Source organism: Schistocerca piceifrons, chromosome 6 (assembly GCF_021461385.2).
Source record: "Schistocerca piceifrons isolate TAMUIC-IGC-003096 chromosome 6, iqSchPice1.1, whole genome shotgun sequence".
NCBI lineage: Eukaryota > Metazoa > Arthropoda > Insecta > Orthoptera > Acrididae > Schistocerca > Schistocerca piceifrons.
Genome location: NC_060143.1, coordinates 229233694 through 229258268, shown reverse-complemented (window position 1 = coordinate 229258268; position 24575 = coordinate 229233694). Strand labels below are relative to the sequence as shown.

Here is a 24575-nt window from a genome sequence, read left to right as displayed (position 1 = left end):
GATAATTAAAATTTTCACACAAACTTCTCCCCTTCAGTACTATGTTAAAAGGTGTGGGTGTCCAACTCATGTTCACTGTCACTGCCATGCTATTACTCACAGACAGATTGAATTCTTTAAACTTTTTATCCCAGTAAACCAGTCACCTCTCAATGTCCATTTCCATCTCTTCCCAAATGGGGATATCATCAGCAAAAGTAGTGAGGTCTTCATTTTCCACTTTCTTGATTTCTTTCATGACTGCATCTATAAGCATAATGAAGAGTATGGGGAAAGCAAACTGGCTTGCCCAAAACCTGTCTTTGTCTTACGAGGGGACCCTCCACATTGTAAATCACAGATTTTGATGCCCTTCAAATATGTGGTTTTTGAAGTTCATTGCATACTTTGTATACCTGTAACATTACACATATTCCGAGCAAGTCACGGTAGCGCAGCGGTAAAGGTTCACAGCTACAGCACTGGAGGTACCATGTTTGAACTCTTTTTTTTTCCCCCAAAATTGAATGAATTTTTCAATTTTATTCCAAAGAATATCAACAAACAGTGTAAGGTGTGCAAAACTATAAAAATATATTCACTTATTAATTTTTTCTGTCATACAATATTACAAAATCTTATTTTTCATCGTCCACATTGCTTGAAGTGCCAGAACAATATTGTGGGTGATACTTATCAAAGAAACAACTGAAGCACAAATTTTCGCAGCATAATGCACATTTTATGAAAGCAACCGTCTTGCAGGTACATGGTTTCTTCAAGAGCGATACCGTGAAACACAATTTTTTTGCATTCAAAAAGATTTCTCTTTCATCCGTTAATTTTGATACGAACCATGTGTATCTAATTGTGCTTTCAAAATTAGGTGCGCTGAACTGATGTAGGATTAGCGAATGTAATTTTATCGAATCTTCCCTAGAAGCGATCACTCTATTGCCTTTCATCAAGTTGGCAGCATTCTCAATAATCTTCATGAATATTTTCACCTCTCAATAAAAATAAACATCGCAGGGCTGGCAATAAGGAGTGCACTTTGGTGGGACCACTTTTAGGGTGCAGGTGCTCGCTTTCCTTTCATCAGTGAATAGATGATCGTATAAAGTTGAATCGGTTTGCCCTCCCTACGAATCGATAGTGTACAAAAAAATTTTCTGTCCCATGTATGGAAGAATTACAGAACGCAAAACTTCTTCGTACACCAGTTTCGTTCCCAGATTTCGTACAGGACACGACTACATTTCTGTATTTCCCAGTTAATTTATCTGCTCCGTTTTGAACGTTAGGATCAAATTTTCTGGACGGTTCTTGAAAACATAAAAAAACATATAGGATCACCTTTCCTGAGGCTGTTATGGTATACTGGGCCGTATAAGAATAAGTAGTCTTTTTTAAATCTTTTTTTCGGACGAGAATGGTTTTTGTTCCTTTTTTCGAAAGTGGTCTATTATACGTTGCCTGATCCTGGCAGTCAGTTTGATCAGTGTTGATTACGAAGTCAAGGTCTAAATTCTCCACAAGTATTCTCGTTTGTATGCGGAATTGTTCGGCAACTGCTAGAACCTCGTCTATCATCGCAAATTCTTTAGAGCTGACGAACTTTGAGATTTTTCTTTGCCGAATCTTATGGTTTTTCTTGAATGACTCAACCCAAGCATGGTAGGCCACAAAATTGAAGCTTTCCGACAAAAAGCGAAGAGCAGCGTTCATCACCCACTGCTGTGGAGCTCTCGTTGTCACCTGATCTCGGAAAAAATTTTCATTATTTTCACAAGCCATTCTCTTTTTTATGATATACTCGACACATATTTAATGTCAATATGATTTACCTGTTCCAAATTCTGCCTCGATTCGATGAACCTTTCACAAGTCTTACAATCAATGGTTGTCCATTTATCGAGACTAGTTCCATCTCTTTTTACATCCTCTTTCCATCGATGTAGTATCGATTTATGTTTCAATCGAGAAACACTGTGAGACTGCAGACTTTTCAGGTTCCATTAAGGATGAGCTGCTGCACGAGCGACTGCTTTTTTCCTTGTAGGACAGAGGCACATAATCTCGGTTCTGGCACGAACTCTTCGAGAACGTAATCACCATCTTCCTCTATCCCCATACACTGCAAAGTGAAGAGGTTTTTCTTTTTTTCATTTGTTCGAAAGAGAAAATATTCATAAAAAAGAAAAACTTACCGCATCATATTCTCCCAATTCATCTTCTCCATTGAAATCTATCAATTCATCATCAATAATGATCTGTCTTTCGGCCACGAGATCCTGTATTGCGATACTTGTCTCATCACCAATTGCAAACAGAATTGGCAGAGATCACGCTAGGCAGTGTATTCGTTACGAGATTCAAATCGCGGAGTAGATTTTCGGCGTATTTAATGGCATTTGTGATTTCGCTTTTTGATTCTTTGTTCAACTCCTCTACATGTGGATCCTCTGGCTGCACTACTGCAGAAACACTTGGTTCTTCCATTTCACAGAATTTTTCTAACACACAGCACTAGAGATGCTCTGCGAGCAATTGATGCTGTAGTTAGATGCGAACGTAAAGGAATGCAACTCACATCCTCATTGGCTGCAACTAGGAGCTGGGGTTCCCAATTGGCTAACGGCTTAAACAGGAGAGGGGACGATAATGGGTGGAGATCGATTTCAGGTAATACAGGAAGCGACCGCTGTACGAACAAGTGGAACTCCAACTGGAAACCACAAACGGAATGAATATTTGAAAAAATTAATAAATGAATATATCTTTATAATTTCGCACACCTTACACTGTTTGTTGATATTCTTTGAAAAAAAAAAGGAAAAAAGAAAAGTACACTAGCAGGATTCAAACACGGTACCTCCTGCGCAGTAGCCATGAAACTTTACCGCTACGCTATGCTACTTGCTCAGAATACATGTAATGTTACAGGTATACAAAGCGCGCAATGAACTTCAAAATCGATTTCCTCAAGAATCAAGATCCGTTGCTAAAATACCGGATAGCCAGGTACTCAGGGTAAATGCCTTTACAACATATTTGAAGTGCATCAGAATCCGTGATTTACAGTATGTAGGGTTCCCTTTTGAATTAATGAATAAGGAACATTATGCTTTCTCAAGCATTCTTACTCTTGGTACCCGATCATATATTTTTTCCAAATCCAGGAACACTACTATCCTTTTCCTTAAGAATTCTGATTTAAGTAACAGAGGGAAAAAATTAAGTCTATGTTCCCCTGTTACTTCTGAATCCATTCAGATGTTCCTCAAACTGATGTTTTAAGCTTTTCCTCAGTCTCTTTCCAATGATCTTTTCCATTATCTTAAGGCAGTGTGAGTCCTCAGTAGTTTATGCACTTCTTTTTATTTCCTTTCTTAAACAATAGTATTACAATTCCCTTTTTCCAGTTGTCCAGCATTTTTGTTCTCTTTCCTTATCACCACCAGGATTCAATGTAACCACTGTATTCCTTGGATTCCAACTGTCTCGTAATCATATCTGCTGTCAGCTCATCTACTCCTGCCAACTTCCCATCTTTCATCTGTTTCAGGGCATTTTCAGTTTCTGGCCAATAAATCGGATGCTGTTCTTCTTCTACGTCAATGACTTCGGTGTCACTTTCTCGTCCATTTTCCCCATTTAATAAGACTTCAAAATAAATCTTCATCGCTTCCCTGATGTCTTCCATGTCCCTGATAATATCCCCATCCTCTGTTTCAATTGCTTTTTTAACTTTTCTGTCAGATCTTTTACTTTTCAACAACTCATATAACCATTTTTACTTCCCCATGCTGTCGTCCTCTTGTTTCTGGGTAATTATTTTCCAACTCTTCTCCTTTTTTTCTTTCACTACTCTCTTCACTTGGAGTTTCTTCTGTCAGTATTCCTGCTTTGGTGTTGTCACCCTGTGCACATCTTTCAACAACAGCCCTTGGTTCTGATCTCGTTTTTCAATCTCCATGTTTTTCTTTGCTATACTGTGTTCTGTAATTGTATCTTTTACTCTTATCATTCTGCCAACTGATTTCTTTCCCTTTTACTTTCCCCTTTATTTTGCCGCATATTTGCACAGCAGTACTGACTACTGCTGTGCTAAACAGGTTCCATGCTTTGTCCACACTACCAGTCCCAATTCTTGGAAATTTTTGTGCTACTAACTTTTGAAAACTTTTCTTATTTTCTTTTTCTTTCAGCTCCCATTCCATAATTTTAGGCATTCTTTGTACATCAGTCACTCTTTTAGTCTTATAATTTAGATCAGCTACTAGTAACCTGTAATCACTATCGAAACATCACTTGGAATAACTTTGGTGTTCCTCACTTTTTCCCCAATTAATTTGTCTTTTAAGACATAGTCAACAACTGTCTTAGATTTGCTATCCCAACAATATCTAACAGTATTACGGCTGTCAATGACAATCTGAAATAAAACCGTATGAGAAATTTGTGGGAATTGTTCAGAAGTTCAAGATCGTGAATCTTCGATTTTCACGAACTGTCTCATCAATCTGTTTGACACAATCGCCCCTCACAACAGAAGCCCTACCACTCATCTCTTCATCATGAATGTTTATTCTACCACTTTTAAAAACTGGACCCACTGTTGTACAACACTTTCACTTATAACATTTGGACTGTATACAGTACACAACTGATGATGAGTGGCTACTGTTGCAACATTCTGCACCAAAAGAAATCTTATTACCTCTCGCACCTCGTATTTTGTGTGTGTGTGTGTGTGTGTGTGTGTGTGTGTGTGTGTGTGTGTGTGTGTGTTTTTTATTACATTGAGCGTGTTTCGAGTTTATAAGAAGTTACTGGGTGAAAGAAAGAGGTTTGTACTCTCACAACTGGACACTTACTGAATCAGAGAACATGCAGATGTCACAATGGCAGTGCTCCAAACACAAATACCAGCTTCATATTTCATCAACTGCTTTTTATAAAGCAGTCATAGACTGAAATTTGTTTGGAAATGGTTAAGAAGCATGTTTCCATAAGAGCATAAACAAAACTAAAATATAAAAATTTCTTAGGTAAAGAATAACTGTTCAGAGACACTTTCTCATTTTCACATATTTGTTAGAGTACTACTAGAGCATTTCATGCAATGTTGAAGTGTGAAATTTGTAAAATGTTACCTAAAGATTGGTTTGAATAACACACTGTTTTAGACATTCCCTTGTTGATCTCTAACCTTAGACCCGACTTTTCCAACCAGTTACAGATGAACCTATAGTTTAGAAGGAATCTGGAACCACAGTACAAAACATTTCGAGAGCAAAATACGTGATGAGGAACAGAAACAATACTAGGACCAACTGAGAACTGAAACCCAAACTCAGGGATTTGCAGTCTTATACCACACTCAGCCATATTTGGTAATTGAAAAGTATGAAAATTAAATGAGATGTCTGCGCAATGTCGACTGTTAAATACCGTAGGCTCCAAATAAATACTGTGATGAGATGATGGCTTTGCACAGTGCAGAAAACATTCGCCAGACAAAGTTCGTTTCACTGTAAGCATAGATGTAGTAGGTCTCACCAAAATCTGGTCATTCCTTACAATCCTGTCCTTTTAAGAACATCGATTACTGAAGCTCTTGTATAAGATTTTCACTAAGCTTTGCCACTGCTGCAGGGAAGAATGCAGGTTGGTGAAATGAATGTGTACATACAGAGAACTACTGTGGGGTCCTCAGTTAATAGACTCAAACTTACCAAAACTATGAAAGTATATCAGGAAGGTGAAATACCAGCTGGTCAACTTGTACACTTTCTGCTCTAACTGCTAAATGGTTCTTACTCAGAAACAGATGACATGCCAGCTATTGCAATCAGGTTGTGCATTGCAGTGACTACAGTTCAGAATCTGATGCCAAAACTTTATCCAGATGTTTCTCACTTTAAATAAAAGCCTCCTGAATGGTTATGTGGCAGAGCCATGCCTATCCCAAAAAATTATCATGTAGCTGCCGTCAATAATATGTTGCTGAATTCATTAAAAGTGGGAAAAATGGTGTACAGTTCAGCAGACATGGTTGTAAACACAGACAAAGCAATCCATTGCTCTTCATAATTTTTTAACATAGTAAATGCACAATAGGCTTATACTTCCCCTGGATGGACATGTGATGTTGACGAGAGCTTTCAAGTCACTAAAACTCCAGAATGGCAATAGGATGAAGTTCAGGCCTTTATTTTAACTGAATCTACTCAGAATGAAACAAAGTTTGTGTAGCATATTTCACTGAAGCCCACTGACATTTCTTTTCATTTTGAGACATCGCAGTTTTCTCTCAAAGAAGTGTTCATCACAATGAGGATGAATAACTGGCAGTTGGACTTCTAGAGTACTGCTCCCTCAAGATCACTTTTACATGATTTGCTCAGAACATTGTACACACACACACACACACACACACACACACACACACACACACACACACACTACCATTCATTTGGCACTGTTGCTCAACACATCCAGTCTAACCTGACATAACTAACTTAACCCAATCTGTCTAATGTATCACTCACACTATATTTCTGTCGATGGAATGACAGTATGCACAGGTACTTTCTTAAATATCATAGTAAAGCATTAATATTCAGCTATCTTAACAGAACTTTTGAAGAGAAGTGGATCCTCAGCCTTAGTGTAACTACAGAATGAAATGAATTCTGCATCTGCCTATTAAAAATTTTATTTACTGTGACTGCAATTTCAACAAACAGTTACTGTCAAACATTATGGGATGTTGAAACTCACTCCATAACATTAAGTTGTGACATACTGGAGCATAGGTCCCTGCAGTCTGAAACCAAATACATGTAATGGTATAACTCTACCTGCTGTTCCAAACACCATGTGAGAACACATCAGGCAGCTATACAATAACAACAAAAAAACTAGCATGAAAATAAAACATATGTATCATATAAACCAAAGTACAATGCACGTCATTGTGTTGAACACTTTAAGAGAAAACTGCAGTAATAAAAGAAAAGGTGAACAAAATCACGGAAAAAAAATCACATAACTTACACAGTATGGACTATCAGCTTGTAAACTGTAGTGTCGGTAGCTGGACCGACACCGTGATGTGGATTGCTGAAAAGGAATGCTAAACTAACGCTGTGGCCGATAGTGCACGCTCGGCATAACGCAGACGGGCGTGAAGTCTGGAACATGAGAACTTATGAATGAATAAGAAGAAAAGTATGTAGATGCTTTTTACTTAACTTTTATTGATTCCTCGGAATACATCTCTCTGGAATACTCGTAAGCTATAGGCACTGATACAAATGGCTCCTTGCTAGTTCGTAGCCATTAACTTAGCTGATGGCTATTATGTCTCTCGGCTAATGAGAGAGAAAGGCTTCGTACAACTGGGCGGTAGCTAGGTTCGCGTACAACTGGGCGATAGCTAGGTTCGCGTACAACTAGGCGGTAGCTTGGTTCTCGTACAACTGGGGTCGAGTCCACTCTCGTATCACGAGACCTGCCTTGGTGGTGGCGCTAGGTCTGCGATCACAGTGGCGACACGCGGGTCCGACATGTACTACATGGACCGCGGCCGATTTAAACTACCACCTAGCAAGTGTGGTGTCTGGCGGTGACACCACATAAACTATGATCAAATGTATTTATGCTTCTCTGCACAGAATATAATTTAACACAGGGTGAATACATAAAATTCCCTGTCAAAAAATTATAAATAATGTTCTTCTTTCAATTACATGTTAAACACTGCATATAATGTGTTTAATATATATGCTTTGTTGTGAAGACCATTAGGCGTTACATAATATTAGGTTACACCTACATCTAAACCTGTATTTAAAGTCCAATAGGCTACTGCAATTTTATCACAACAGAACTCTGTAAGGCTGATTATTACACTCTTAGCACACACTAGGAGTATGTCAACTTACGAAGCAATATGCTCTTCTTGAAGCCTCCCAGTGGCATTTTCTTAAGCAACCTTGGAATATGCTTATGCCAAACACTCAAGTGTGTACAATGAGATGACAAAAGTCATGGGACAGCGATATCAATGTATACAGATAGCAGTAGTATTGCCTACACAAGGTATAAATGAGCAGTGCATTGGCGGAGCTGTCATTTATACTTAGATGATTCATGTAAAAAGGTTTCCGGGATGATTATGGCCGCACAAATAGAATTTACAGACTTTGATTGAGGAATGGTAGTTGGCACTAGACACACAGAGCATGCCATTTTGGTGAGATCTGTAGTGTTAAGAATGTGTCAAAATTAACTAATTTCAAGCATTACCACCCCCCCCCCCTCCCCCACGAACCATGGGCCTTGCCGTTGGTTGGGAGGCTTACGTGCTTCAGCGATACAGATATTGTACCGTAGGTGCAACCACAACGGAGGGGTATCTGTTGAGAGGCCAGACAAAGTGGTTCCTGAAGAGGGGGCAGCAGCCTTTTCAATAGTTGCAGGGGCAACAGTCTGGATGATTGACTGATCTGGCCGTGTAACGCTAACCAAAACGGCCTTGCTGTGCTGGTACTGTGAACGGTTGAAAGCAAGGGGAAACTATAGCCGTAATTTTTCCCGCAGGCATGCAGCTTTACTGTATGGTTAATGATGATGGCGTCCTCTTGGGTAAAATATTCCTGAGGTAAAATAGTCCCCCATTCGGATCTCCAGGCGGGGACTACTCAAGAGGACGTCGTTATCAGGAGAAAGAAAACTGGCGTTCTACGGACCGGAGCGTGGAATGTCAGATCCCTTAATCGGACGGGTAGGTTAGAAAATTTAAAAAGGGAAATGGATAGGTTAAAGTTAGATATAGTGGGAATTAGTAAAGTTCGGTGGCAGGAGGAACAAGACTTTTGGTCAGGCGAATACAGGGTTATAAATACAAAGTCAAATAGGGGTAATGCAGGAGTAGATTTAATAATGAATAAAAAAATAGGAACTCGGGTAAGCTACTACAAACAGCATAGTGAACGCATTATTGTGGCCAAGCCCAAGCCCACGTCTACTACAGTAGTACAAGTTTATATGCCAACTAGCTCTGCAGATGACGAAGAAATTGAAGAAATGTATGATGAAATAAAAGAACTTATTCAGATAGTGAAGGGAGACGAAAATTTAATAGTCATGGGTGACTGGAATTCGGTAGTAGGAAAAGGGAGACAAGGAAATGTAGTAGGTGAATAAGGATTGGGGATAAGAAATGAAAGAGGAAGCCGCCTGGTAGAATTCTGCACAGAGCACAACTATAACTAACACTTGGTTCAAGAATCATAAAAGAAGGCTGTATACATGGAAGAATCCTGGAGATACTGAAAGGTATCAGATAGATTATATAATGGTAAGACAGAGATTTAGGAACCAGGTTTTAAATTGTAAGACATTTCCAGGGGCAGATGTGGACTCTGACCACAATCTATTGGTTATGAACTGTAGATTAAAACTGAAGAAACTGCAAAAAGATGGGAATTTAAGGAGATGGGACCTCGATAAACTGAAGGAACCAGAGGTTGTACAGAGTTTCAGAGAGAGCATAAGGGAACAATTGACAGGAATGGGGGAAAGAAATACAGTAGAAGAAGAATGCGTAGCCTTGAGGGATGAAGTAGTGAAGGCAGCAGAGGATCAAGTAGGTAAAAAGACAAGGGCTAGTAGAAATCCTTGCATAACAGAAGGAATATTGAATTTAATTGATGAAAGGAGAAAATATAAAAATGCAGTAAATGAAGCAGGCAAAAAGGAATACAAATGTCTCAAAAATGAGATAGACAGGAAGTGCAAAATGGCTAAGCAGGCATGGCTAGAGGACAAATGTAAGGATGTAGAGGCTTATCTCACTAGGGGTAAGATAGATACTGCCTACAGGAAAATTAAAGAGACCTTTGGAGATAAGAGAACCACTTATATGAATATCAAGAGCTCAGATGGAAACCCAGTTCTAAGCAAAGAAGGGAAAGCAGAAAGGTGGAAGGAGTATATAGAGGGTATATACTAGGGCGATTTACTTGAGGACAATATTATGGAAATGGAAGAGGATGTAGATGAAGATGAAATGGAAGATATGATACTGCGTGAAGAGTTTGACAGAGCACTGAAAGACCTGAGTCGAAACAAGGCCCCGGGAGTAGATAACATTCCATTAGAACTACTGACGGCCTTGGGAGAGCCAGTCCTGACAAAACTCTACCATCTGGTGAGCAAAATGTATGAGACAGGCGAAATACCCACAGACTTCAACAAGAATATAATAATTCCAATCCCAAAGAAAGCAGGTGTTGACAGATGTGAAAATTACCGAACTATCAGTTTAATAAGTCACAGCTGCAAAATACTAACACGAATTCTTTAGAGACGAATGGAAAAACTGGTAGAAGCCGACCTCGAGGAAGATCAGTTTGGATTCCATAGAAATATTGGAACACATGAGGCAATACTGACCTTACGACTTATCTTAGAAGAAAGATTAAGGAAAGGCAAACCTACATTTCTAGCATTTGTAGACTTAGAGAAAGCTTTTGACAATGTTGACTGGAATACTCTCTTTCAGATTCTGAAGGTGGCACGGGTCAAATATAGGGAGCGAAAGGCTATTTACAATTTGTACAGAAACCAAATGGCAGTTATAAGAGATGAGGGGCATGAAAAGGGAGCATTGGTTGGGAAGGGAGTGAGGCAGGGTTGTAGCCTCTCCCTGATGTTATTTAATCTGAATATTGAGCAAGCAGTGAAGGAAACAAAAGAAAAAGTCGGAGTAGGTAACAAAATCCATGGAGAAGAAATAAAAACCTTGAGGTTCACCGATGACATCGTAATTCTGTCAGAGACAGCAAAGGACTTGGAAGAGCAGTTGAACGGAATGGATAGCGTCTTGAAAGGAGGATATAAGATGAACATCAACAAAAGCAAAACGAGGGTAATGGAATGTAGTCTAATTAAGTCGGGAGATGCTGAAGGTATTAGATTAGGAAATGAGACACTTAAAGTAGTAAAGGAGTTTTGCTATTTGGGGAGCAAAATAACTGATGATGGTCGAAGTAGAGAGGATATAAAATGTAGACTGGCAATGGCAAGGAAAGAGTTTCTGACGAAGAGAAATTTGTTAACATCGAGTATAGGTTTAAGTGTCAGGAAGTCGTTTCTGAAAGAATTTGTATGGAGTGTAGCCATGTATGGAAGTGAAACATAGACGATCAATAGCTTAGACAAGAATAGAATAGAAGCTTTCGAAATGTGGTGCTATAGAAGAACGCTGAGGATTAGATGGGTAGATCACATAACTAATGAGGAGGTATTGAATAGGATTGGGGAGACGAGAAGTTTGTGGCACAACTTGACTAGAAGAAGGGATCGAATGGTAGGACATGTTCTGAGGCATCAAGGGATCACCAATTTAGCATTGGAGAGCAGCGTGGAGGGTAAAAATCGTAGAGGGAGACTAAGAGATGAATACACCAAGCAGATTCAGAAGGATGTAGGTTGCAGTAGGTACTGGGAGATGAAGAAGCTTGCACAGGATAGAGTAGCATGGAGAGCTGCATCAAACCAGTCTCAGGACTGAAGACAACAACAACAACAACAACCTCTCACCATGAACAGCTCAGTGGCCAACAGCTTTCACCTAATGACCAAGAGCAACGGCACTTGCACAGAGTTGTCAGAGCTAACAGAGAAGCAACACTGCATGAAACAACTGCAGAAATAAATGTATTCATTTTGACAGTGCAGTGAAGTTCGGCTTTAATGGGCTACGGCAGCAGTTGACTGATGCGACTGCTTTTGCTAGCAGCACGAGACCACCTGTAGTGCCTCTCTTGGGCTCATGAACATATCGGTTAGACCTTACATACCAGGAGAAGCATGGCCTGGACAGATGTGTCCAGATATCAGTTGGTAAGAGCTGATGGTAGGGTCTGAGTGTGCAAGTTGGTGGTGGCTCCATAATGGTGTGGGCTGTGTTTACATGGAATGGACTTGGTCCTCTGGCCCAACTGAACCCATCACGACTGAAAATGCTTGTGTTTGGCCACTTGCTACTTGGAAACTATTTGTCCCAAACAATGATATAATTTTTATGGATGACAATATACCACGTCACTGGACCACAATTGTTCACGATTGGTCAGAAGAACATTCTGGATATTTCGAGCGAATGTTTTGGCCACCCAGATCACTGAATATGAATCCTGTCGTACATTTATGGGACATAATCTTGAGGTCAGTTCATGCACAACATAATGCACCAGCAACATTTTCACAATTACTGACAGCTATAGAAGCAGCATGGCTCAATAGTTCCGCAGGGGACTTCCAACATCTTGTTGAGTCCATGTCACGTCCAGTTGCTGCACTACGCCAGGCAAAAGGAGGTCCAACACAATATTACAGGAATCCCATGACTTCTGTCACTTCAGTGTAGGCCTATATCACTGTTGAACAATTTCAAACAACAGATGGAATGTAACACCCTACTATCCCTCCCCCTCCTCCCCCAGCCTCCTCCTTAACCCCACTCTGTCGCCACTTTCATCATGCACTGGTGCTACTGCTCGCAGTGTGGTTTCAGTTAACTTAAACTGCAGTAGTGTGCTGGAGTTGTGTGTGTGTGTGTGTGTGTGTGTGTGTGTGTGTGTGTGTGTGTGTGCGCGCGCGCGCGCGCGCGTCATCTATTTTTGACAAAGGCCTTACTGGCTGAAAGCTTTATTTGTGACAGTTTTTTTGCTGTGCCCCCCCCCCCCCCCCATGAACCATGGACCTTGCCGTTGGTGGGGAGGCTTGCGTGCCTCAGCGATACAGATAGCCGTACCGTAGGTACAACCACAACGGAGGGGTATCTGTTGAGAGGCCAGACAAACGTGTGGTTCCTGAAGAGGGGCAGCAGCCTTTTCAGTAGTTGCAAGGGCAACAGTCAGGATGATTGACTGATATGGCCTTGTAACGATAACCAAAACGGCCTTGCTGTGCTGGTACTGCAAATGGCTGAAAGCAAGGGGAAACTACGGCCGTAATTTTTCCCGAGGGCATGCAGCTTTACTGTACGATTAAATGATGATGGCGTCCTCTTGGATAAATATATTCCGGAGGTAAAATAGTCCCCCATTCGGATCTCCGGGCAGGGACTACTCAAGAGGACGTCGTTATCAGGAGAAAGAAAACTGGCGTTCTATGGATCGGAGCGTGGAATGTCAGATCCCTTAATCGGGCAGGTAGGTTAGAAAATTTAAAAAGGGAAATGGATAGGTTAAAGTTAGATATAGTGGGAATTAGTGAAGTTCGGTGGCAGGAGGAACAAGACTTCTGGTCAAGTGACTACAGGGTTATAAACACAAAGTCAAATAGTGGTAATGCAGGAGTAGGTTTAATAATGAATAGGAAAATAGGAATGCGGGTAAGCTACTACAAACAGCATAGTGAACGCATTATTGTGGCCAAGATAGACACAAAGCCCACACCTACTACAGTAGTACAAGTTTATATGCCAACTAGCTCTGCAGATGACGAAGAAGTTGAAGAAATGTATGATGAAATAAAAGAAATTATTCAGATAGTGAAGGGAGACGAAAATTTAATAGTCATGGGTGACTGGAATTCGAGTGTAGGAAAAGGGAGAGAAGGAAACGTAGTAGGTGAATATGGATTGGGGATAAGAAATGAAAGAGGAAGCCGCCTGGTAGAATTTTGCACAGAGCATAACTTAATCATAGCTAACACTTGGTTTAAGAATCATGATAGAAGGTTGTATACATGGAAGAACCCTGGAGATACTAAAAGGTATCAGATAGATTATATAATGGTAAGACAGAGATTTAGGAACCAGGTTTTAAATTGTAAGACATTTCCAGGGGCAGATGTGGACTCTGACCACAATCTATTGGTTATGACCTGTAGATTAAAACTGAAAAAACTGCAAAAAGGTGGGAATTTAAGGAGATGGGACCTGGATAACTGAAAGAACCAGAGGTTGTACAGAGTCTCAGAGAGAGCATAAGAGAACAATTGACAGAAATGGGGGAAAGAAATACAGTAGAAGAAGAATGGGTAGCTCTGAGGGATGAAATAGTGAAGGCAGCAGAGGATCAAGTAGGTAAAAAGACGAGGGCTAGTAGAAATCCTTGGGTAACAGAAGAAATATTCAATTTAATTGATGAAAGGAGAAAATATAAAAATGCAGTAAGTGAAACAGGCGAAAAGGAATACAAACGTCTCAAAAATGAGATCGACAGGAAGTGCAAAATGGCTAAGCAGGCATGGCTAGAGGACAAATGTAAGGATGTAGAGGCTTATCTCACTAGGGGTAAGATAGATACTGCCTACAGGAATATTAAAGAGACCTTTGTAGAAAAGAGAGCCACTTGTATGAATATCAGGGGCTCAGATGGAAACTCAGTTCTAAGCAAAGAAGGGAAAACAGAATGGTGGAAGGAGTATATAGAGAGTCTATACAAGGGCGATGTAGTTGAGGACAATATTATGGAAATGGAAGAGGATGTAGATGGTCGAAACAAGGCCCCCGGAGTAGACAACATTCCATTGGAACTACTGACGGCCTTGGGAGAGCCAGTCCTGACAAAACTCTACCATCTGGTGAGCAAGATGTATGAAACAGGCGAAATACCCTCAGACTTCAAGAAGAATATAATAATTCCAATCCCAAAGAAAGCAGGTGTTGACAGATGTGAAAATTACCGAACAATCAGTTTAATAAGCCACAGCTGCAAAATACTAACACGAATTCTTTACAGACGAATGGAAAAACTAGTAGAAGCCAACCTCGGGGAAGATCAGTTTGGATTCCGTAGAAATACTGGAACACGTGTGGCAATATTGACCTTACGACTTATCTTAGAAGAAAGATTAAGGAAAGGTAAACCTACGTTTCTAGCATTTGTAGACTTAGAGAAAGCTTTTGACAATGTTGACTGGAATACTCTCTTTCAAATTCTAAAGGTGGCAGGGGTAAAATACAGGGAGCGAAAGGCTATTTACAATTTGTACAGAAACCAGATGGCAGTTATAAGAGTCGAGGGACATGAAAGGGAAGCAGTGGTTGGGAAGGGAGTAAGACAGGGTTGTAGCCTCTCCCCGATGTTATTCAATCTGTATATTGAGCAAGCAGTAAAGGAAACAAAAGAAAAATTCGGAGTAGGTATTAAAATCCATGGAGAAGAAATAAAAACTTTGAGGTTCGCCGATGACATTGTAATTCTGTCAGAGACAGCAAAGGACTTGGAAGAACAGTTGAACGGAATGGATGGTGTCTTGAAGGGAGGATATAAGATGAACATCAACAAAAGCAAAATGAGGATAATGGAATGTAGTCTAATTAAGTCGGGTGATGTTGAGGGTATTAGATTAGGAAATGAGACACTTAAAGTAGTAAATGAGTTTTGCTATTTGGGGAGCAAAATAACTGATGATGGTCAAAGTAGAGAGGATATCAATTGTAGACTGGCAATGGCAAGGAAAGCGTTTCTGAAGAAGAGAAATTTGTTAACATCGAGTATAGATCTAAGTGTCAGGAAGTCATTTCTGAAAGTATTTGTAAGGAGTGTAGCCATGTATGGAAGTGAAACATGGACGGTTAATAGTTTGGACAGGAAGAGAATAGAAGCTTTCGAAATGTGGTGCTACAGAAGAATGCTGAAGATTAGATGGGTAGATCACATAACTAATGAGCAAGTATTGAATAGGATTGGGGAGAAGAGAAGTTTGTGGCACAACTTGACCAGAAGAAGGGATCGGTTGGTAGGACATGTTCTGAGGCATCAAGGGATCACCAATTTAGTATTGGAGGGCAACGTGGAGGGTAAAAATCGTAGGGGGAGACCAAGAGATGAATACACTAAGCAGATTCAGAAGGATGTAGGTTGCAGTAGGTACTGGGAGATGAAGAAGCTCGCACAGGATAGAGTAGCATGGAGAGCTGCATCAAACCAGTCTCGGGACTGAAGACTACAACAACAACATCTCCGACTCAGAATCTCCGCTATATGTTGAACAATTTCATTGACTTCATTCATTATGATTCTACACGGAACCCATACAAGCAGAAAATACTAAGCAATGGGTAGCTGATATACCTTGTATGCAATGTGTTTTACACAGGCAGGTATTACCTCCTTGATCTGAATAAACTGTAACAATAAGAGAAAGTGACGCCTTCTGCATTCTCTTATCAATACAAAACTCTGAACACATCTGTCTTTCTAAACACAAAGCCTAACACACTCTGTGAAAATCAGAAATCATCTACATTTTATCATATTATTGATACAATGATTCCTCAAGATATTCTAGTGATAAACACTTTAACAGCAGGCGATTTTCCAATGTTCCACAGCAACAGAAAAAAATTGATGGGAAAATATCAGCCTACAATTTTACAGGACAACAGAAAAGTATTTGTCACGAATACTGCGACTTCTGGCACACAAACAGAGCAGAAATTAAATGCGCTGCGCTAATCAGGAGCGCTACGAACTTGTCTGCAAATAGCAGTGCTAAACTGCACATGTTCGCATCACGCGTAGCTGGAGGGTTAAGTTTCAATTCTGCGTGGCATTTTTAAATTAAGCGTGGCATTTTTAAATTAACAAGGAACTGTCTTTTAACTAGAGTGATTCGCAAATGCCCCATAAGTATGTCACACAGAAAGAAAGGAAACAATAAAATCCAGAATTACAAGACCAACATTTAATCAATACAGAACTTTTTTTTCTACCCTAGAATGTTACTCACAGCTGAATCAGGTTTCAGCAGGATGGGCTCCACTATAGCACTTGGCACTATTTCATCGTCACTAGTATCATCATCATCCTGAAATAAAACAGAAGAAAGAAAATGAAACTTAATAGTTCACTGAGATTAGTTGTGTAAATTATTGGAATTATTTTTGTAAATTATTATGCAGACATTTTAATGTGGGATTTTTAGGCTGTGGATTTTTGAACTATGGTAGTGTAAGGAGTGGTAAATGTTGGGCTTAACTACCACATTTCTGACGTTGCCAAACTCAGAAAAAACTGTAAAGTAGCCATTACCGAATGCTTTGTGAATGCCACTTTGGTTTGTATTGTGCACTGCTTGTTGTTTTCTGTTTTCATTTTGAAAGAACTGAAGAGACTAATCCTGCTCTATCATGGGGTTCAACTACAATTCTCAAACTGAAGGATTTAGTGATCCTTATGACCAAATGTTATTTCCGTTTCCATAACAGCACTGAACATGGACATGGGCTGTCAGCCCTGCAAGAAGGAGGCAGGGCTTGTTCTCTCACACCACTCCTCTTTCCTTGGGCAGCATAAGTTCTGGTTTGTTTACGACCACTGCCAACTGCCAACTGCCACAATATAGAGTCTGTACTATACCAACACTAGTGACCGCAAGAAAAATTACACTCTGTAGCTGTTAACTTTATACAGCAATGTTTTATCAACAGAATTTGTAGCAACTGCAACAGCAGCAGTAGTGGTAACTGTAATAACAACAACAACAACAATAATAATATCATCAAACATGACATTTGCAAGTGGAGCTTGACTTACTCAAAGTAAAGTAATAAGTAGCAGTTGATAACAAGTCTATTTTTGAATCATTTGACATTATTGACAAATCAGTTGTTGAAACAGTTCTTAGGATGAACAGCAGATGTGATAAATACATATTTCACACGGCTGTTTTGCTGCCCACAAATTAATTAGAGGCCATAGCATTCAGCTACTTTCTGTGGTCAAAAGAGCTGGTATAGTATCTGCGCACATGCTGTAACATTTAGACCTTAATCAAAGGAGCCCAAACCTTAAAAGTAGTAACTAACCTTAAGCATGTGGTCCTAGTTCTTAAATTCACATACATTGGGGTATTCAAATTTCCATTCCACCGTAGGGTAACTTCATAGTTGTCACACATTTTTAAATCTACTGCGTCAAAGTGGTCTACACTACTGTTTCATTAATAAAGCATTCCATCAGAGGAATGGATAAAGAATTTTTTAGGAGGATGAAGCTGCTATATTTCCTACTTGGTGACTTACCATTGGAAAGTAATATAGGCATACATTAGGATCTTTGGCATTCACAATACAAAATATTGACAAATTAATAGAAGAAAGGGAGAGCTCAATAACCGGCTCAGCAGAGCATAAGTACAGTATTGCTGCATAAGCACCTTTCATCAAATTGCATGCTCAGAAAGTTAAAGCTTGAGAACAAATTAATTGTCACTGAGCATAGCACTAAGCATGTAATACTATGTTTGAATGAGGTTAAAGAAATCACCGAGTTTCACATCTCACCAATTTGAAAGTTGCCATTCAGAACAATAACATCTCCTACCTGACGTATCGCACAGATGTCTTAACAACTGCATACCCAAAAACTGAGTGTGTGGGCCATGGGAGTTGTGGCTGGACAGCTCATTCGGTAGGAGCACTACCCACAAAAGCATGGCTCCGGGTCCGAATATAAGCCCAGCATAAAGTTTAACTCCACTGCAAAGTGGAAGATGCATTCTGGAGTGAAGCAGTGTTCAGATATGGCTAACTGGTTTGTCGGCTCATGGTGAGTGTGACAATGAAGTACCATGAACATCTTTTGTGTCAACTGTGTGGTCCGACAAATGTGCGCCTACGCACATATGCATATGAGTGGTTGTCACCTGTGCTACTGAAGAAGCTATTATATCTCTTCCCCATAAACATTAGAAGAAATATGATGTGAAACACGCCATACAATGACAAGTGTGCTCTCAAAGGAGAAAAAATACTGAAATTAAGTAATTAATTTAGGATTCAACTGTTCTGGAATTTGTAGAGATAAACATGGCAGAAGATCTTAAATCACACTGTCACTTTCAATTTGATAAGGAATGGAACCCAGTTAGACCTTTATTCCACTCTCCATGACAGCAGCATATGCTTAGTGACGCCCAGTGACAATTAAACTGATTGCTGAACTTCAACTCCACGAGAGCACCAATTTGACAGAGGTTGTGCATCCGTAACACCTGTAAAGATTTGCTGACATTCCACAGCAGGCATACACTTTGACATAGGGGGATCAGGTAATCAAGATTTGTATGTTGGCACTACTGCACTGATTAAAATTAACACAGTAATACACTTTGATAAATAGAGGGAATAAAACTCAACTGAGACTGGCTATTTGGTTGTTAGCTGAAATATTATGGCAAGATGCCAATGTCAATCAGCTGCAAACTTAAAACATCATGATACAATTACAACACTGTAACAACTACAAGATACACAAGTTAGTTAATGTCAGTAGCTCTCTAAGATTATTTGCAGATGATACTGATGCTTGCAGATTTTTGCTCCCTTCTGGGAACTGATACAGAAGGGAAAAAATTGCACAAAATTTACATTCATGCAATGACTGAAAGTAGAAAAAATGTTACTTCCTTAACAGACAACAGAGCTGTACTGTGAGTACGCATAATTAAACAGCCTGTGCCTCCACGGCTGACCTAAAGAGGCCGCCCCACATCGGCGCAGACAGCGCAGCGAGCACTGTGCCGGGTGCAAAACAGCCTTATATAAGACACAGTGTCAGGCCCTCGGACACACTAATATTTATGTGACAAATGTACACTTCACTGTTAGACTGTGTCTTGCTGTGCTACATGGTTACGTGCGTTTGTACTGATTACATCATTCAGTGCCTTAGTATATTCCTTCATGTAGAAGCAAAATACAGGCTGGCTGGTGGGAATTCTAATATTGTGTTTGTGCAACCTTACAATAATTCATATAATTGTTTTGCACATTCACAGCAACACAAGATGAAATGACAGAGAGAACACAAATCCACAGTCTTTTGTGCTGGTATAGCTCGTAAGTGTGCATTTCCCATGGTGTGCTCATCACTGAAAATTGCTCAGCTGTTTGTGGCTGAAGTACATTGCCTGAGAAAAAGTGAAGCTTTCAAAAGGGGAGATGAGATCAAAATAAAACTTCACAGGTTGAAAGGGTTTGTGACATCATTTCAAAAATTACAAAATTAAGTCAAATTTATAAATAACCTGGCAGTATGAGTCCACTTATCAGTATGATACATGAATTTAGGCGACAGTCATTAAAACAAAGGCATTTTTCACTTCTCACGAAATTTCAATAACCTACTTTCTCCTCAGAGTGTGAAAATATTTTGTTGATGCCCACCTACATAGTGAGAAATGATCACCATAACAAAATAAGAAAAATCATAGCTCACGTGGAAAGATTTAAGCGTTCATTTTTCCCACACCTTTTTTCGAGAGTGGAACAGTAGAGAAGCAGCTTAAAGGTGGTTTGATGAAACCTCTGCCAGACACTTAACTGTGAACCGCAGAATTATCATGCAGATTTAGTTGTAAATGACTTGCACCCTATCTGACCTGGACACACTGGTTCTATTGGGAAGGGTGTCATAAAGGCATTGTACCCTCTCCTAAGGCAATGTGGCTCACAACTGTTGTAACTGGTCTTCAGTATCCTGGGTATTGGCAATGGGACAGAGTCAATGTGTGAGTTGGTCTCACACACGATCAGTGGCTGGTCTGGAGATCTTGCTGACCACAGGAGTTACACAACATCATGCAGACAGTTCGTAGAGACAAATCATGTGTGGATGAGCACTGCTCTGTTGAAAAATGGCACCACAATACCATTGTGTGAGATGTGGCATGAGGACCCAGGACGTCCAAATTATACCTTTGTGCCATCAGAGTTCCTTCAAATACTACCAACAGTGACCCAAAGTCATACACCATGGCTCCCTATATCATGATGCCAGGAGTAAAACCGACGTGTCTCTCCAAAACATTGGAAGAGTGGGACATCTCCCCGGGTCACCATCATACTTGCCGACAACGATCATCCAGGGTAGTGCAGAACTGCAATTCACTGTTGAACACAATGTGACACAATTCATCAGCGGTCCATGCATCCCAGTCACAGCACCATTCCAAATGCAGCCATTTGTGTTGTTGTGATATGTGTGTAGAGTCCTAAAGCATAGACTGCACACAAACCAGTCTAGCACCACGAAACAGCATCGAGAAGGCGCCAACTGCCACGCAATGTAAAGAGCGGGCAGCAACACACGTCCCGGAAGACAAAGTTCAGCACCCCCTGTCAATGCTGATTTTACCAGCCGCCTATTGCTGGTCAGCCCCAGTTCGGTCGCAGACTTCGAGGGCATCAGTACTAAGTAATAGGGAGACGTGTTCTGTGACTAGTAATAGTAAACAGTAACTGCTTGCAGGAGCCACAAGCAGCATCTCAAGTTAAGTTATTTTATATTCATTTTAGAAATAAAGTACTGTATTCATTTGAAAGTTTAATGTCCATATCGTTTTTGGATTCCTGCTGCCAGCCATTGCAACTTCTCAACTTCCTTGTTTGTGTTAGTGCCGATTCCCACAGTAGCTGACACAACAAAGGGCAGCATACACAAGGGACACTAATTTCCAACTCCAGCTGCAGCTAAACTCCAACAGTGCTGGATGACACAGATCGTTGCAGGGAGTCCATTACTAGTTCTTGGATGACAGGCACAGATGTGAAGGGATTACGATGTGCCAGGTGCACAATACCCCTGTGGTCCCCCTTGTAGTGGTCAGACGTGGTCGACCGGAACCTTGACAACAAGAGTACCTGGCATAATGTAACCATGCAGTCCAACAATGGGCCACTGTTACAGTCAAATAGTTACAGCCAAATACCCCACAAATCCTTACATTGTATGATTTGAGCAGCTCGCCATCAGAAAATGTACACTGAGGCCTCTTCTCAAACTCCTGTTTTGTGTTAGTAACACTGTCTCATGAATATGCAGCACCTCCATGGTCCTTCACAGTTATCACTCAACATCTGACACTGTTAATGTCCCTTATATACCCTCTTTGGCCTGGTAACAACACTAAACACAAACTATACAAATGCACTCTGGTGGCTGTACTACCTGTCACAGAGAACTGTAATTCATTTCTTCTGGGTGCTTATCTTCTTTTCCATGCTGTATAATTACTTAATATCACAGAATAGTTAAACAATTTGTAACAGCAACTTTCAGAGCTTCAAAGGCAGTCAGCATACCACATTAAAGTTGTAAAAACCGTGTTCACAGGAAACCCAAAAATAATAATACTGACCATTACATTTCTGTTTTTTTTTTTTTCCTAAAATTATTTTATCTGATCATCAGTAGAAAGGGCAGGAGTTGCCCGGAAGTGAGCAGTGGGATACATTTTAAGAGCTGTAGCAAATGGTTTCACTGCAGGGGAATGTACTGGGGAGAACCCTTGGTAAGCCACTGAGTCTCTCCCTTGGAACTGCAAAATATACATCATGAATATATTGCTAGAGGAACCATGCTCTCTTCGAGATGGTTCAAGAGCTCTCTTGATAGTCGATCCCATTCCTCAGCAAGAGAAATGTGGAGGTCCGCTAAGTGTCCCTGGTGGAGACTGACGGGTTGCAACTTGCCTCCCTACTGCATCCCAGGCATGTTCTATATGATTCAAATCTGGGGACCTGACTGACCTTTCAATGCAATGGATATCTTCACCTTCAAAAAATTCATCCACAAGCAGCTTGATGTGAAGGGGCAACTCATCTGTAAAGGACACCGTAATAGGACACTAGTGTGTTTTATTCTTGAGTACTGGTGAATGTTGGACATCCATCTCGGATCAGATTAAAGGAGAACGTCAAAGCAATTCAGAGGCAGGCTGCTAGATTTGTTGCCAGTAGGTTCGAACAACACAGAAGTGTTATGGAGATTCTTTGGGACCTCAAACGGAAATCCCTGGAGGGAAGACGGAGTTCTTTTCAAGGAACACCACCGAGAAAATTTAAAGAAGCAGCATTTGAAGCTGACTACAGAATGATTCCACTGCCGCTAACAAACATTTCGTGTAAGGACCACGAAAAAAAAGGTATGAGTAATTAGGGCTCATATGAAGGCATATAGAAAGTCGTTTTTCTCTTGCTCTGCCTGCGAGTGGGATAGGAAAGGAAATTAGTAGTAGTAGTAGTAGTAGTAGTACAGGGTACCCTTTACCACGCACCATACGGTGGCTTGCTGAGTATGTATGTAGATGCAGATAAGTAGAAAAAGAGGAGGTCAGGACCAACTATACCTCTGAAAAGGCGAACATGTGTTAGCAATATCCCACCTCTGTACTTCTAAGCATTCACAGTATTCCTCCAACCATCAATGAAGATGTGCAGCTCCATACACCCATTCACCATGATGCCTCACCACTGCGTGATAGAATAATCACCAGACTGGTCTCTTTCCATCACGTTCCTGAAGTTATATCACCTGCCATGTTCTCTAGAGAGTAATAAGCAATGATCATCATCATTTTGCTAACTAAAACAGGATTCATCTGTGAAGACCACATTCCTACATTCATTCAGGCTCCAATTTTAATGCTGTCAACTCCACAGTACATGGGCTTGCCAACACATTCCTCCATTCATTCATGCTTCAATTTTGATGTTGTCAACACCACAGTACATGGGATTGCCAATTTCTGTGACCAACAATTTTGTTCGGAGACTGATACAATGATTCTCATATAGGGAAACATTGCTTTGGAAACAATCATGCAATGATCTTACAGTAACCAACAAACATGAACAAAAGATTTTCTCATATGGAACAAAAAATGCTGGAGTTATTGACAGACATGAAAGAAAAATATACTCAGATGACAAATTCTCTCAAATAGATAACAAATCTTCTAAAAAGGATAAAACAGTGGTCAAGATAAGTTCTCTATTAAATGGAAGGATGTATAAACTAGAAAGAGATTAGAATTGGGATTTAAACATGCAGAGCAATTAGAATTAGAGGAAGAAAGACAAGAGAGTTAAGTAGAACATTTACATACAATTAAATCCATACAAGGCAAGTTACTCAATGGAATGAAGGCATTAGAAAAGGAACTGTTAGATACAAAGGTTAATGTAGAAAGAGTCACAGACAAAAATGTTGAGACAATTTCTGTAATTAGAAATGAAATAGAACCGCAATTGGGAAAATCAGAAGCTACCATGGGATGATCGAATAGGGAGGGGACAGACAGAAACAGAGACTTAAGAGAAGTTAATTTACTGTCCTCACTTACTACTGTGCAAGCAGGTAAAGGATCTACATTAAATGACAATGGAGATAAAAGGCATAATACACAAGAGTTACCAAATAATAATTAACTAAAGTTTGAATCTGCAAGAAGGGAGGTACAAAAAGAATTCGAGGATTTATTAGTTAAACATAATGTACAATACAACAACTGCGATGATTTTACTCCACTGGAAGAAGTACACTCAGTATTGTTTCTCAAGGCATTTAAAGGTCTGTTACCAGAGGCTGCAAGTGACAAAAATAAATCTTTTTTGTTGTATACCACCTTAATGTGGATGCAGCACAAAGGGATACAATACTATTAGAAGACTTTACAACTTACAATGATTTCGAGGCACCCTTCGAATCCAAGTGCTGGAGTGATGGAGTACAGAAGAAATTACTTAGTTTTAAGCCACATAATATTAAATGGAA

The 24575-nt window shown here is 40.1% G+C and overlaps 1 protein-coding gene across 2 annotated transcripts in view; it reads right to left on the bottom strand.

Annotated features, from left to right (window-relative positions):
• Positions 1-24575, bottom strand: part of LOC124802403 — a 104953-nt gene that overhangs the window by 42639 nt on the left and 37739 nt on the right. For both annotated transcript variants that reach the window (XM_047263156.1, XM_047263157.1), the window contains one exon: positions 16747-16824. In XM_047263156.1, the coding sequence (XP_047119112.1) occupies positions 16747-16824 (78 nt within the window). The remainder of the gene's footprint in view (positions 1-16746; positions 16825-24575) is intronic.